This window comes from Pseudorasbora parva, chromosome 15 (genome assembly GCF_024679245.1).
Source record: "Pseudorasbora parva isolate DD20220531a chromosome 15, ASM2467924v1, whole genome shotgun sequence".
Taxonomy (NCBI): domain Eukaryota; kingdom Metazoa; phylum Chordata; class Actinopteri; order Cypriniformes; family Gobionidae; genus Pseudorasbora; species Pseudorasbora parva.
Window position 1 is genome coordinate 2,881,223 of NC_090186.1, and position 12,739 is coordinate 2,893,961.

Below are 12,739 nucleotides of genomic sequence, written 5' to 3' on the forward strand. Positions count from 1 at the left end.
CAAGTTATATTCAAGTCTTTTGAAGACCATTTATATAAAACATTAAGGCCCCACTTTATATTAGGTGGCCTTAAGTACTGTGTACTTATTTTTTTCATAAGTACAATGTACTTACTGTGTTCAAATTGCATTGCAAAACACCTTTGCTGATATTGAGCTGAGATACGGGTAGAGTTAGGTGTAAGGGAAGTGTCAACTGTGTAATTAAAAAAATGTAACTATAAAAATTAATTACAGACGTAATTACATGCAGGTATTTTTTAAAATGTAAACACAATGTACACAATAAGTGCATTGTATCAAATGATTTATTAAAATGTTAGTACATGTTAGTTAAGGCCACCTAATATAAAGTGGGTCCAATATTAATACCCATTTCACATCCCTAACAGTAAAGAAAAGCACATTTTTCACGCTTCTCCTTTGCTTGTTGCTTGAGGTGTGTGTTGTGTTGTGTTACAGTCTACGGTTGTGATCTTCATTTGCTGAAGGCATCACGTGTTCGCGGTATCTGAATATGACCCGGGGCTGTGTTGCGTTCTCAATTATTGGTTCTGCCACTCTTTATTTATACTACGTTATTTAATCAAAATAATCGTGGTTGACAAAATGAAACTTGAGGAAAAATACAATACGGAGAAGTTACATACAGCACTATTTTTAAGACCCAGACATCAAATTTAAGTCTTTTTTAAGGTATTATTTCCAAATTAGTAAATTCAATGCTTTTAAGGCTTTTTAAGACCCCGCGGGAACCCTGTTTATATAATAAGATTGCTTTAAAAGCAAGCAGCTTTACAGTATTAAACAAAGCAGCTCTCCAAGGTTCATGTTTTTACAGCCTGGTACAAAAAGTGGTTTTGGTCTATATGGCTAATTTTGCCCTTCATGAGGACTGTGAGTGGGGTGAATGTTTTTATAACTCGCCCGTTTAAATTATATTAAGCCTTATAGTTCTGCATAATTAAGGGCGTGGCCACTTGAGTGACAGGTGGATAGCTGCTGATGGCTTCAGTATCCAGGCTCCTCAGCTCCACCCACATCCTGCCTCTTTGCCCATTCTCGGAGATCCAAGGGTGACGCACAGCCAAGATGGCAATGGAGTAAAAATGCCAGCTCAGCCCAGAAACCTACAGGTGATGTTACGGACACGATGTCCATTGTTTTATACACTCTATGGTTTTTACTCATGACCTCGAAGGACTAGACAGAAGAAATAAATCAGAGAAGACTTCCATGTCAAAGAAGCCGTTTACCAGCCAGAGCGGTTTCAAACTCCTGAAACAAACACCAAACCTGCCTGATTTAGTTTGAAATGATGTCACAGCAGATCGTTCGTTCTTCCATTTAGTTTGATCGTGCATTTGGTTTTTTCTTCCATTTTGTTCATTAGTTGTTCCGTTCGTTCATATATTTGGTTCGTTTGTCCATTACGTTCGTTCTTCCATTTTGTTCGTTAGTTCTTCCGTTTGTTCTTTCATTTAGTTCGTTCTTCCACATAGTTTGTTTCTTCATTTGTCCATTTGGTTCGTTCATCCATTACGTTTGTTTATCCATTTTGTTCGTTAGTGCTTCCGTTTGTTCTTTCATTTAGTTTGTTCATTTAGGTCCTTCTTCCACTTTGTTCATTCGTTTGTCCATTTGGTTCATTCGTGTATTTACTTCTTCCATCTAGTTTGTTGTTCGTTCTTCCATTTCATTCGTTCGTTTGTTCTTCCATTTCATTCGTTCGTTCTTCCATTTGGTGCGTTTTTTCCATGTCATTCTTCCATTTCCTAAAACTCAAACCATTGCTTCACTATGCACAAACAAATTATTCGCTGCATTTTAGTATTTATATTTAGCATCGTTTTATTTTCTGCTGTATCTCAAAAAGACAATCCATTTTTAAGCTGTGACCCAACAGGACTTTGGGTCTTACACTAATTTCTACAGTGTAAGATGATTCTGAATGGGCAAAAACCTTGTGTGTAATAGTTGTCAGTAATATACAGCTGTGTGAAGAACCACACACCTCAAATATACAGCTGAGACTAGGGCTGGACAATAATTCAATATCAATATATATCGCGATATAATTTTTTTCAATAACAGTGATATGATTTTTAAACACATTTCCGATATTTCGATATGACTGACGTTCAGGGCGCATGCCATCAGAAAGAGCAGAACACGATTGGCTTCTTGCGTGATGACGTAGGCCTACACCACGGACACTTAGCCAGTGCTCAGCAGTAGTAGGCTGATAGATCCAACGAAGCACGTTTTAGCTAAAAAAGAGAGTTTCCCTGACCGCAACACAAATGTGACTGAACGAGCTTCCACAAGTAAGGAGAAATAAATAGTTGATAAGAGAAGAAAGACTAACTTTCTTTAGTGGCGTGGAAGTGGTTCGTCTATCTAAAGCACTATTCGCACGGGATTAGTATTATCTAGGGACCTCTGTGATTTAGAAATGACTCCTCCACATCTGAGTTTTGCGTGGCGCATTCGCACGGGATAAGCAAAGCCTGTGATTTTACTCGAATTTACTGACTTCTTCCGGATATGATGTTCGTTATAGATAGCTGTATGAAATCATAAACAGGCATCGATATCGTTTTGATTATTTTACAGTAGCCTAATAAATAAATATAATTTCGTTCAGTTAGCGAACAGACGCCATGAACTGAGCTCAGACCAGCGGCAGGAATCAGATTTCATTTATCACGAGTAGGAAGCTGACAATATACGGCGGAAGATTCAGTTTCAAAACTAAATGTAAAAGCGCCTATTTAAACAAGATTGCCATTGTACTATAGGCCTACTGTTCTGTTATGTTTTTCATTCAGAACAGTATTGATGTTAATATTAAACACACCATTCAATCAGATTACTCTCAAATTGACACTCATTCTAAAGTGAAAGTATGGGCGTGTGGGTGCGGCTGCACGGGAATTCATAACGGTGCGCATTATGAATGCAGACTTTATTCTTCGTGAAAGATAAAGATAGAAATGCTCACAGGGAGAAAAAAAGCTTGCAAAAAGTAAAATTTTAATCCTGCATATTTGCAATAAATATGCAATCCTGGCCAAATCACAGAGATGTCGATTCGCACAGGACTGATGTTATCACAGGACCTCGGTGTTCGGCGAAATATGGTAGGTAGGCTAATTTGCGGGGGAATTTTTACTTTACAAATTACAGACATGGCCGATTCGCACGGGATTAAGATCACAGACATTCTCTGCAATTATTACAAATCACCAGAGGTCCCCCGATAATACGAATCCCGTGCGGGCTGATGGGGCTGATATTAAACTTGTGCCGGAGAGGTGCCGACTAGGGGTGTAACAATACATCGACATAGATGCATCAATCTAATGTCTAACAATACGATGCCAAGCGTTACAAATAATCCATGTAGACTATTTATGTAAGAGGCAAGTGGCACATTTGTTTTAATACTTTCCACATTTGCACACAATGTCATGTATTAACACCAATGCGTTCATTCTCGTTTAAATTACCTTTCAAAGCTTGTGAAAGACGGTCAGACATGGCTTCACGAAAATGTATCATTTGCTCGTGTTTAAAGCCTTGCAAAAAGCAGCGTGCACTCATCTCAAACAGAGCACAAATAGGCCACTGAATTGAGTCTTATTTTATTTATTTTTTTGTGCATCAGTAGATAAAGGTATAGTTTTGCATAAAAGGAGAATATAGCCCTATGAATCGTTCTTCACTGAAATTTAAAACTTAAAAGAAAATGCCCAATAAACTGCGTCTGCGAAGTGAGAGTCTTGTTTATTTGATGGTGATTTCACATTTCTTGTTCGTATAAAGGCTAAATACAAATAAAAGGTGAACATTAATTTATTTGTACCGTTTTTATTTCTAAAATATTATATAGTTTTATAGGAGGAGGTTTCATAGACTTGGCAAATTAATTTGTCAGAAGTTTGTAGGTACAGAAATCCTTTGTGGCAGTTCTTGGTAGTTTTTCTAAAGCTTTTATATAGTTCATATCGATATCGAAATTATATCGTATCGACCAAAATTAAGAAATATATCGTGATATAAATTTTGGCCATATCGTCCAGCCCTAGCTGAGACTATGTTTGGGGGGCTCATATTTACCTCAGGAATCTTGCTCTGCAGGAAGCCGATGATGTGCGGCACACAGCGCCCAGGAGCATGCAGCATGCAGTGTGTGACGTTCTGGAAGAGCATAACGCTGGTCAGATGCAGCACGAGCGCAGGGTCTTCTGCTTCTCTCAACTGCTCCAACAGAGCCTGACGGTGCACAAAGAGAGCCTGCCTAAACACACACACACACACACACAAAAAACATTGTAATTATTTTTATGTGAAAATCTGTCCATCATATAAAGCAATAAAGTCTTCATGTGGATTAAACGGCTTGCTTCATATAGATTATTTTTATGATCAGTTGTGAGTTCTACAGTGTAACGGTTAAATAAATAAACAAACAAACACACATGTTTGTTTCTGTGAATGTGGGGACATTCCAAAGGCGTAATGATTTTCATACTGTAAAAAAAAAAAATTCTATCCCCTTACAATGCCACTACCTTTCACTCACACACACACGCCACAAGAAACATTCTGCATTTTTACTTTCTCAAATAAAACTCCTCCTGTATGATTTATAAGCCTTTTGTAAAGTGGGGCCATGGGTAATGTCCTCATATTTCACCCTCTCCTGTAATACCTGTGTCATACCCATGGCATTATACACATTTGTGTCCTCATATTTCAGAAAAACATGCTCACTCACTCTCTCTCACATGCACACACACACGAAAACCTCGTAATTATTTTTATTTGACAATCTGTCCATCATATAAAACAATAAAGTCTTCATGTGGCTTAAACGGCTCACTTCATATGGATTATTTTTACGATCAGTTGCAAGCCTGTGGTTCTACAGTGCAACGGTGAATTAAACAGTCCAAGCATGGAGCTTGTTCTGACTGTGAATGGATTTAAAACAAAGCAGAGAAAAGAAAAGGTGTGTGTATATATATATATATATAGCATGATAGTCATGTAGTCACATAGGCATGGTACAATAAGATAAACATTTAAAACAATTAATTTGTTTTTCTTTGGAGACCTGCCTGTATCACAAAGCAATCTTTGGTGTGGGTTATTTGGTAAAAACAATATATCAGTTGATTTCTATCTAACATGTTAACTTTTGCATCCCAAAAATATAGAATCAATTCTGTAATCACATGCATCTCCACTAATGTTTGTCTATTTGATTCGATATCCTTGGGTTATGTTGGGGAAAACTTCACATCAATTAAAACAAAGAATTACTGAGCAAGACAGAAAATCTTCAATGGTCTGCAAGTGTCAAGAAATGGAAACAATTTCTGCTACTTTGTCCTTCCAACCAATAACTGGCAGCTGATCCCATATGGCTGTAAAATATAAAATAGTTTGTTTAGAAGAAAAGATGCCTATTTTTCCTGCATTGAATCCCGGTGTGTCCTCCTCGCATTTTGGTGTGATTGAAAAAGTGAGTGTGCCACCTAGCCCCCTCTAGTCGATATTGAACTGCTCTTAAAAAGAGCATTGTATTCTGCAATGCGTGCGTTGTATTGAATTTTTACCCTTCAGACACTCTCACCTACGGGTATGAATGATGAAACATTATTTAATGTGATGCTATAATTTTTTGTGTGTTGTGTCATTATGTACAATTGTTGATGTAACTATGATGTTGTGGTGCTAATGATGTGCTTGATTGCTAATCAATGGATCTCCGCAATCATTTTTAAATGTGATCGAGTTTAAACAGCATGATTTGTATATAAGCTTGATGAAAGTCATGAGACCGAAACGTTACTAATACATTTTTTGCAGGTACTGATAGCAGGCCGGATTTTCTTCGACTTTTGAGAAATTTAGCATCCCTAGCTCTATGACTCCTTATTTCCAACCATTACTAGGTCAACAATTACTAAAGATCAGACCCTTTTGTGATCAATAATGATGCATTGTTGGAGAAGAGAGACTATACCTTTCTCTCTTCTTGTCGCCTTTCTTCAGAAGTAGCCCACACTCTTCTGCACTCGTCTCCAAACATGACAGAAAATCTTCAATGGCCTGCAAGTGTCAAGAAAAGGAAACAATTTATGCTACTTTGTCCTTCCAACCAATAACTGGCAGCTGATCCCATAAGAATGTTAGTAAAATATAAAGGAATATGTAGTATTTTTCACATCTTCTCCACTGGTCTTTGGGAAAATCTGTGGAAATCTCTGAAATGGATTTAAGACTCATAACTCATTCATTATGCTACGCTACAATCTTATTCATTGCTGAAAGCATTATCAAATTATTTCAGAATTATTAAAGTTGCTGAATTTGGTGTGTGGGCTTGGATATGACTGACATATTGTGCCATCAAACGCACCTTTCCATTGAGACTGTTGTGTAGCTTCATCAGAGGAGATTTAACTTCATCTGAGAGCTTAGCCAGAATCTTCAGCCTGATCTGTAATATGGTAACACACACACACACACGCGCACACACACACACACACACACACACACGTGTAAACAAGATGGATATATATATATATATATATATAAATATATATATATATATATATATATATATATATATAGGCATTGATACAAAATTGTGAGTTTTTTCCTATCTATATAGTGGATTTTTCAGCAAATTAAATTAAAATTAATCTTCATCTACTGCTAGATAACTGTGTGTGTGTGTGTGTTTCTGTGTGTGTGTGTGTGTGTGTGTGTGTGTGTGTGTGTGTGTATGTGCGTGTCTGAGTCGTACGTGTCTGTCTCTCTGTCTATGTGTGTGTCTGTATGCGTCTCTGGGTGTGTGTGTGTGTGTGTGTGTGTCTGTATGCGTCTGTGTGTGTGTGTGTGTGTGTGTGTGTCTGTATGTGTGTCTGTATGTGTCTCTGTGTGTGTGTGTGTGTGTGTGCGCGCCTGTCTCTGTCTGTGAGTGTGTGTGTGTCTCTGTGTCTGCCTGTCTGTGTCTGTGTGTGTGTGTGCATGCGTACCTGTCTCTGTTTGTGAGTGTGTGTGTGTCTCTCTGTCTATGTGTGTGTGTGTGTCTGTATGCGTCTGTGTGTGTGTGTGTGTGTGTGTGTGCCCGTGCGTGCCAGTCTCTATCTGTGAGTGTGTGTCTCTGTGTCTGCCTGCCTGTGTGTGTCTGTGTGTGTGTGTGTGTGTGTGTGTGTGCGTGCCTGTCTCTGTCTGTGAGTGTGTGTGTCTCTGTGTCTGTCTCTCTGTATGTGTGTGTCTGTCTGTCTGTGAGTGTGTGCGTGTCTGTGATGTGTGTCTCTGTGTCTGTCTGTCTGTGTGTGTGTCTGTCTCTCTCTCTCTGTGTGTGTGTGCGTGCGTGCCTGTCTCTGTGTGTATCTCTGTCTGTGAGTGTGTGCGTGTCTGTGATGTGTGTCTCTGTGTCTGTCTGTCTGCGTGTGTGTGTGTCTCTCTGTGTCTGTGTGTGTGTGTGGATGCATTTCTGTCTCTGTGTGTATCTCTGTCTGTGAGTGTGTGCGTGTCTGCGAGTGTTTGTGTGTCTGTCTGTGTGTGTGTGTGTGTGTGTGTGTCTGTCTGCGTCTCTCTCTGTGTCTGTGTGTGTGTGTGTGTGCGTGCCTGTCTCTGTGTGTATCTCTGTCTGTGAGTGTGTGCGTGTCTGCGAGTGTGTGTGTGTGCATGCGTGCCTGTCTCTGTCTGTGAGTGAGTGTGTCTCTGTCTGTGAGTGTGTGCGTGTCTGTGATGTGTGTCTCTGTGTCTGTCTGTCTGTGTGTGTGTGTGTCTCTGTGTCTGTCTCTCTGTATGTGTGTGTCTGTCTCTGTCTGTGAGTGTGTGCGTGTCTGTGATGTGTGTCTCTGTGTCTGTCTGTCTGTGTGTGTGTGTGTCTCTGTGTCTGTCTCTCTGTATGTGTGTGTCTGTCTCTGTCTGTGAGTGTGTGCGTGTCTGCGTGTGTGTGCGTGTCTGCGAGTGTGTGTGTGTGTGTGTGTGTCTGTCTGCCTGTGTCTCTCTCTGTGTCTGTGCGTGCCTGTCTCTGTGTGTGTCTCTGTCTGTGAGTGTGAGTGTGTGAGTCTGTCTGTGTCACATTAAAGAGCACATGCATCCGTCAAGGTCCCTGACAGGGCAAGCCATGTTAAACATTACGCCAATGCATTAGTTTGAAGCTTAAAATAAAGAGTTCAGAAGCAGCTCACTCTGTTTCCTCCACGATTTGTAGATTTTGCTCATAGAAATGCGTTATTCAGAGTTGTAAATTGACGTGTGTTCCTTTGCACAGTGGGCAGACGCGATAATGATATACGTTGTCGATGATTTTCAATATCAGTTTTATTGTTTAGCTGTTGCAGCACTAGTTGTCTTGAATAAGATTATGGAATAACAGTAGATCGTACCTCACTGGTGATGGCTGTCGAGCTGTCCGAGGTCATATGCTCAGATGCCACAAAGCTCAGCAGAACATTGGTCGCATCCGTACATACGGTCTTTAAAACATGCCTGGCAATGGTAGCCTGCGTGTCATCTGGTGTGTACAGAAAAAAAGCAGAAGCATTAGATAATAGCCTAAGAGAGAGAAACAACACAAACATACTAAATTTAAACATACTAAACTAAATCATTTGCAGGAAAACCTTAGCTGCTTTTCCTCCGTCGGGCTGAGCGTTTGTAAGAACGATAAGGAAGGGTTGCAGAAGAGTTTGGCCTGGCGGTGGAAAAGCGGTTCTTGTGTGTGCTTGACACTTGAACCCCCTTAAAATAGTTTAGTTTAATTACATAGGATAGTTTAGTTTAATTACGGTTATAATATCTGCTGATGAAGAGAGAACAGGGATAGTTTAGTTTAATTACGGTTATAATATCTGCCGATGAAGAGGGAACAGGGATAGTTTAGTTTAATTACGGTTATAATATCTGCTGATGAAGAGAGAACAGGGATAGTTTAGTTTAATTACGGTTATAATATCTGCAGATGAAGAGAGAACAGGGATAGTTTAGTTTAATTACGGTTATAATATCTGCTGATGAAGAGAGAACAGGGATAGTTTAGTTTAATTACGGTTATAATATCTGCAGATGGAGAGAGAACAGGGATAGTTTAGTTTAATTACGGTTATAATATCTGCTGATGAAGAGAGAACAGGGATAGTTTAGTTTAATTACGGTTATAATATCTGCCGATGAAGAGAGAACAGGGATAGCTTAGTTTAATTACGGTTATAATATCTGCTGATGAAGAGAGAACAGGGATAGTTTAGTTTAATTACGGTTATAATATCTGCTGATGAAGAGAGAACAGGGATAGTTTAGTTTAATTACGGTTATAATATCTGCTGATGAAGAGAGAACAGGGATAGTTTAGTTTAATTACGGTTATAATATCTGCTGATGAAGAGAGAACAGGGATAGTTTAGTTTAATTACGGTTATAATATCTGCCGATGAAGAGAGGACAGGGATAGTTTAGTTTAATTACGGTTATAATATCTGCTGATGAAGAGAGAACAGGGATAGTTTAGTTTAATTACGGTTATAATATCAGCCGATGAAGAGAGAACAAGGATAGTTTAGTTTAATTACGGTTATAATATCTGCTGATGAAGAGAGAACAGGGATAGTTTAGTTTAATTACGGTTATAATATCAGCCGATGAAGAGAGAACAAGGATAGTTTAGTTTAATTACGGTTATAATATCTGCTGATGAAGAGAGAACAGGGATAGTTTAGTTTAATTACGGTTATAATATCTGCTGATGAAGAGAGAACAGGGATAGTTTAGTTTAATTACGGTTATAATATCTGCCGATGAAGAGAGGACAGGGATAGTTTAGTTTAATTACGGTTATAATATCTGCTGATGAAGAGAGAACAGGGATAGTTTAGTTTAATTACGGTTATAATATCTGCTGATGAAGAGAGAACAGGGATAGTTTAGTTTAATTACGGTTATAATATCTGCTGATGAAGAGAGAACAGGGATAGTTTAGTTTAATTACGGTTATAATATCTGCTGATGAAGAGAGAACAGGGATAGTTTAGTTTAATTACGGTTATAATATCTGCTGATGAAGAGAGAACAGGGATAGTTTAGTTTAATTACGGTTATAATATCTGCTGATGAAGAGAGAACAAGGATAGTTTAGTTTAATTACGGTTATAATATCTGCTGATGAAGAGAGAACAGGGATAGTTTAGTTTAATTACGGTTATATCTGCTGATGAAGAGAGAACAGGGATAGTTTAGTTTAATTACGGTTATAATATCTGCCGATGAAGAGAGAACAGGGATAGTTTAGTTTAATTACGGTTATAATATCTGCCGATGAAGAGGGAACAGGGATAGTTTAGTTTAATTACGGTTATAATATCTGCCGATGAAGAGAGAGAACAGGGATAGTTTAGTTTAATTACGGTTATAATATCTGCCGATGAAGAGAGAACAGGGATAGTTTAGTGTAATTACGGTTATAATATCTGCCGATAAAGAGAGAGAACAGGGATAGTTTAGTTTAATTACGGTTATAATATCTGCCCATGAAGAGAGAACAGGGATAGTTTAGTTTAATTACGGTTATAATATCTGCCCATGAAGAGAGAACAGGGATAGTTTAGTTTAATTACGGTTATAATACGGTAACAAACCTGAGAAGAGTTTGGTTCCTTTCTCAAAGAGGCGAATGTTGTTGTACAAGTTGTTGATCTCCTCCTGAAGATCCTTCATGTTTTTCTTTCGACTTCCTCCTGCTCCGGTTGAACTTGTGGACATGAAAGCTGTACTGACCACTTCCTGGTACATTTTACTCAATGGCCTGTCAACAAAAACAAAACAAAAAAGAGGTTAATGTCCTGCAAATTAATTTTCAAAATGTTGTTGAATTCATCTGAAGCAAAGCTTTGAAAAACAACAACCTCAAGGCCTGTTCACAGCAAGAAGATGGTTCAGTGCAATAAACATTTTTAACATTTTAAAGGGATAGTTCACCCAAAAACTTAAATTCATTCCAAGCCATTCACTGCCATTATAAAGCTTGGAAGCACCAGGACATTTTAAATATAACTCTTATTGTGTTTGTCTGAAAGAAGAATGTCATATACAGGATGACTTGAGGGTGAGTAAATCATGGGGTAATTTTCATTTTTAGGTGAACTATTCCTTTAACAAATTTGTTCAGACCAACAATAACATCATATGCTGTTAATGCGACAGATTTTTTTCTAGTAATCTAACACGGCATCTGATAGACCAGAAATCATACAGGAGCTGTGTGAGGTCTCATCGATCCAATTTACAGATCCAATTTGAGCTTTCGGTCTGCTAAAACATTTGATAATATGATTTATTCCAATCAAATCAATGTGCATGAGGTGAAAACTACTTTTTATACTTCGATAACCAGGCATTATAATAGATTATTAATTTTATATTTATTATTTTTTATGTTGTCTGCATATATTCCCTCAAAATTTTGTTGGTCATTTGCACTATTTACCAAACTATTTTCCTTATGTACACCTATTCTAATGCTGATCCCAAAGCTTTTTAATGAACTCCATTTATTGTTTGTATTCGTTTATTAATTCCAGCATGAATGATAATAGAGATGCAAAGAAGTCCGCTAGGAGGTGAATTGACCTGTTCAGTGAAAAGGTAAATCTCTTTTCCATGGGCCAACCAATAAGACTTGTGTATGTATCGGATGTGTGTGTACCTTTAAGTGCAGGTGAGGACACTGGATCTGCAATTTAATTCAGCGCATCTGCCTTTTCTTTTAGCACTGATCCGAAATATTGCATTGTCTGAACACATTTTCGTGCTGAACCTTTGTGTTGGTGTGAATAGTTCTTCAACATTATGAACTTGCCAGTGGTGCACTTTTAGTGTCAATTAGCTTGAGTCTCATGGTTTGAACCTTAGTAACTGCTCTGCTAGATCCTGCAGCATTTCCTCAGAGCTGTCACACACTTTCTTCTCCAGAACCTCCATGATCTCCTCTACTGACAGGAAGGGCATGTCTCCTACTTTATTTCGACCTGTAACACATGCACACACACACAAAAACAACTGCTCATTTCCTACTACCAATCACACTAAAGCTGCCTTTCCACTGCACATGAAAGTCAGAATTCGCCCCCTAGTGGTCGTAATGAGCTTTTATGATCTTGCACAGCAATATAGGTAAACTGTCGATGTCCCAGAAATTGAGTATGATGAGGTCTCTGAGAAACAAAAATGTGTGTTTCTAAATTTGTAGGTGTTTTCAAACTGATGGGTGTTTATAAATGACGCACTGAAAAAAAACCCTGTTACTCTAATCTAGGGGTGCCCAAACTTTCTCCTATGAAGGGCCAAATAACAAACTTGATTGCGAGCCATGGGCCGAAAGTAATTTTTTAAAATCATAAATCAAACTGTATAACATTAAAAGTTGCTATGGGTTTATTTCATAATATTTAAAATAAATATAAAACAACTTTAATCTGTTTAACTAATGCAGTTTTATTTGTAAAGTGTTGCATTTTAATGAACAATTAAATGGGCAATAATCCCCAAGCGTTCAATGTAAAATACAGTTCAATGCCAAATACACAATGATACAGATTCATAATGACGACGGATATTGTACTGTTTTCGGTGGTGGCTGACCAGACATGGTCATCCACATACACACATGGGCACGCACACCAACAGTACAATATGATATCGCATTATGTAT

The 12,739-nt window shown here is 38.2% G+C and overlaps 1 protein-coding gene across 1 annotated transcript in view; it reads right to left on the reverse strand.

The window, feature by feature from the left end:
• ufl1 (UFM1-specific ligase 1) overlaps positions 1-12,739 on the reverse strand; it is a 33,034-nt gene that overhangs the window by 390 nt on the left and 19,905 nt on the right. Inside the window, exons 13-18 of the mRNA XM_067416717.1 lie at positions 11,936-12,056; positions 10,668-10,834; positions 8,424-8,551; positions 6,434-6,514; positions 6,038-6,123; positions 4,123-4,303 (exon numbers count right to left, since the gene is read on the reverse strand). Coding sequence (XP_067272818.1) covers positions 4,123-4,303; positions 6,038-6,123; positions 6,434-6,514; positions 8,424-8,551; positions 10,668-10,834; positions 11,936-12,056 — 764 coding nt within the window. The remainder of the gene's footprint in view (positions 1-4,122; positions 4,304-6,037; positions 6,124-6,433; positions 6,515-8,423; positions 8,552-10,667; positions 10,835-11,935; positions 12,057-12,739) is intronic.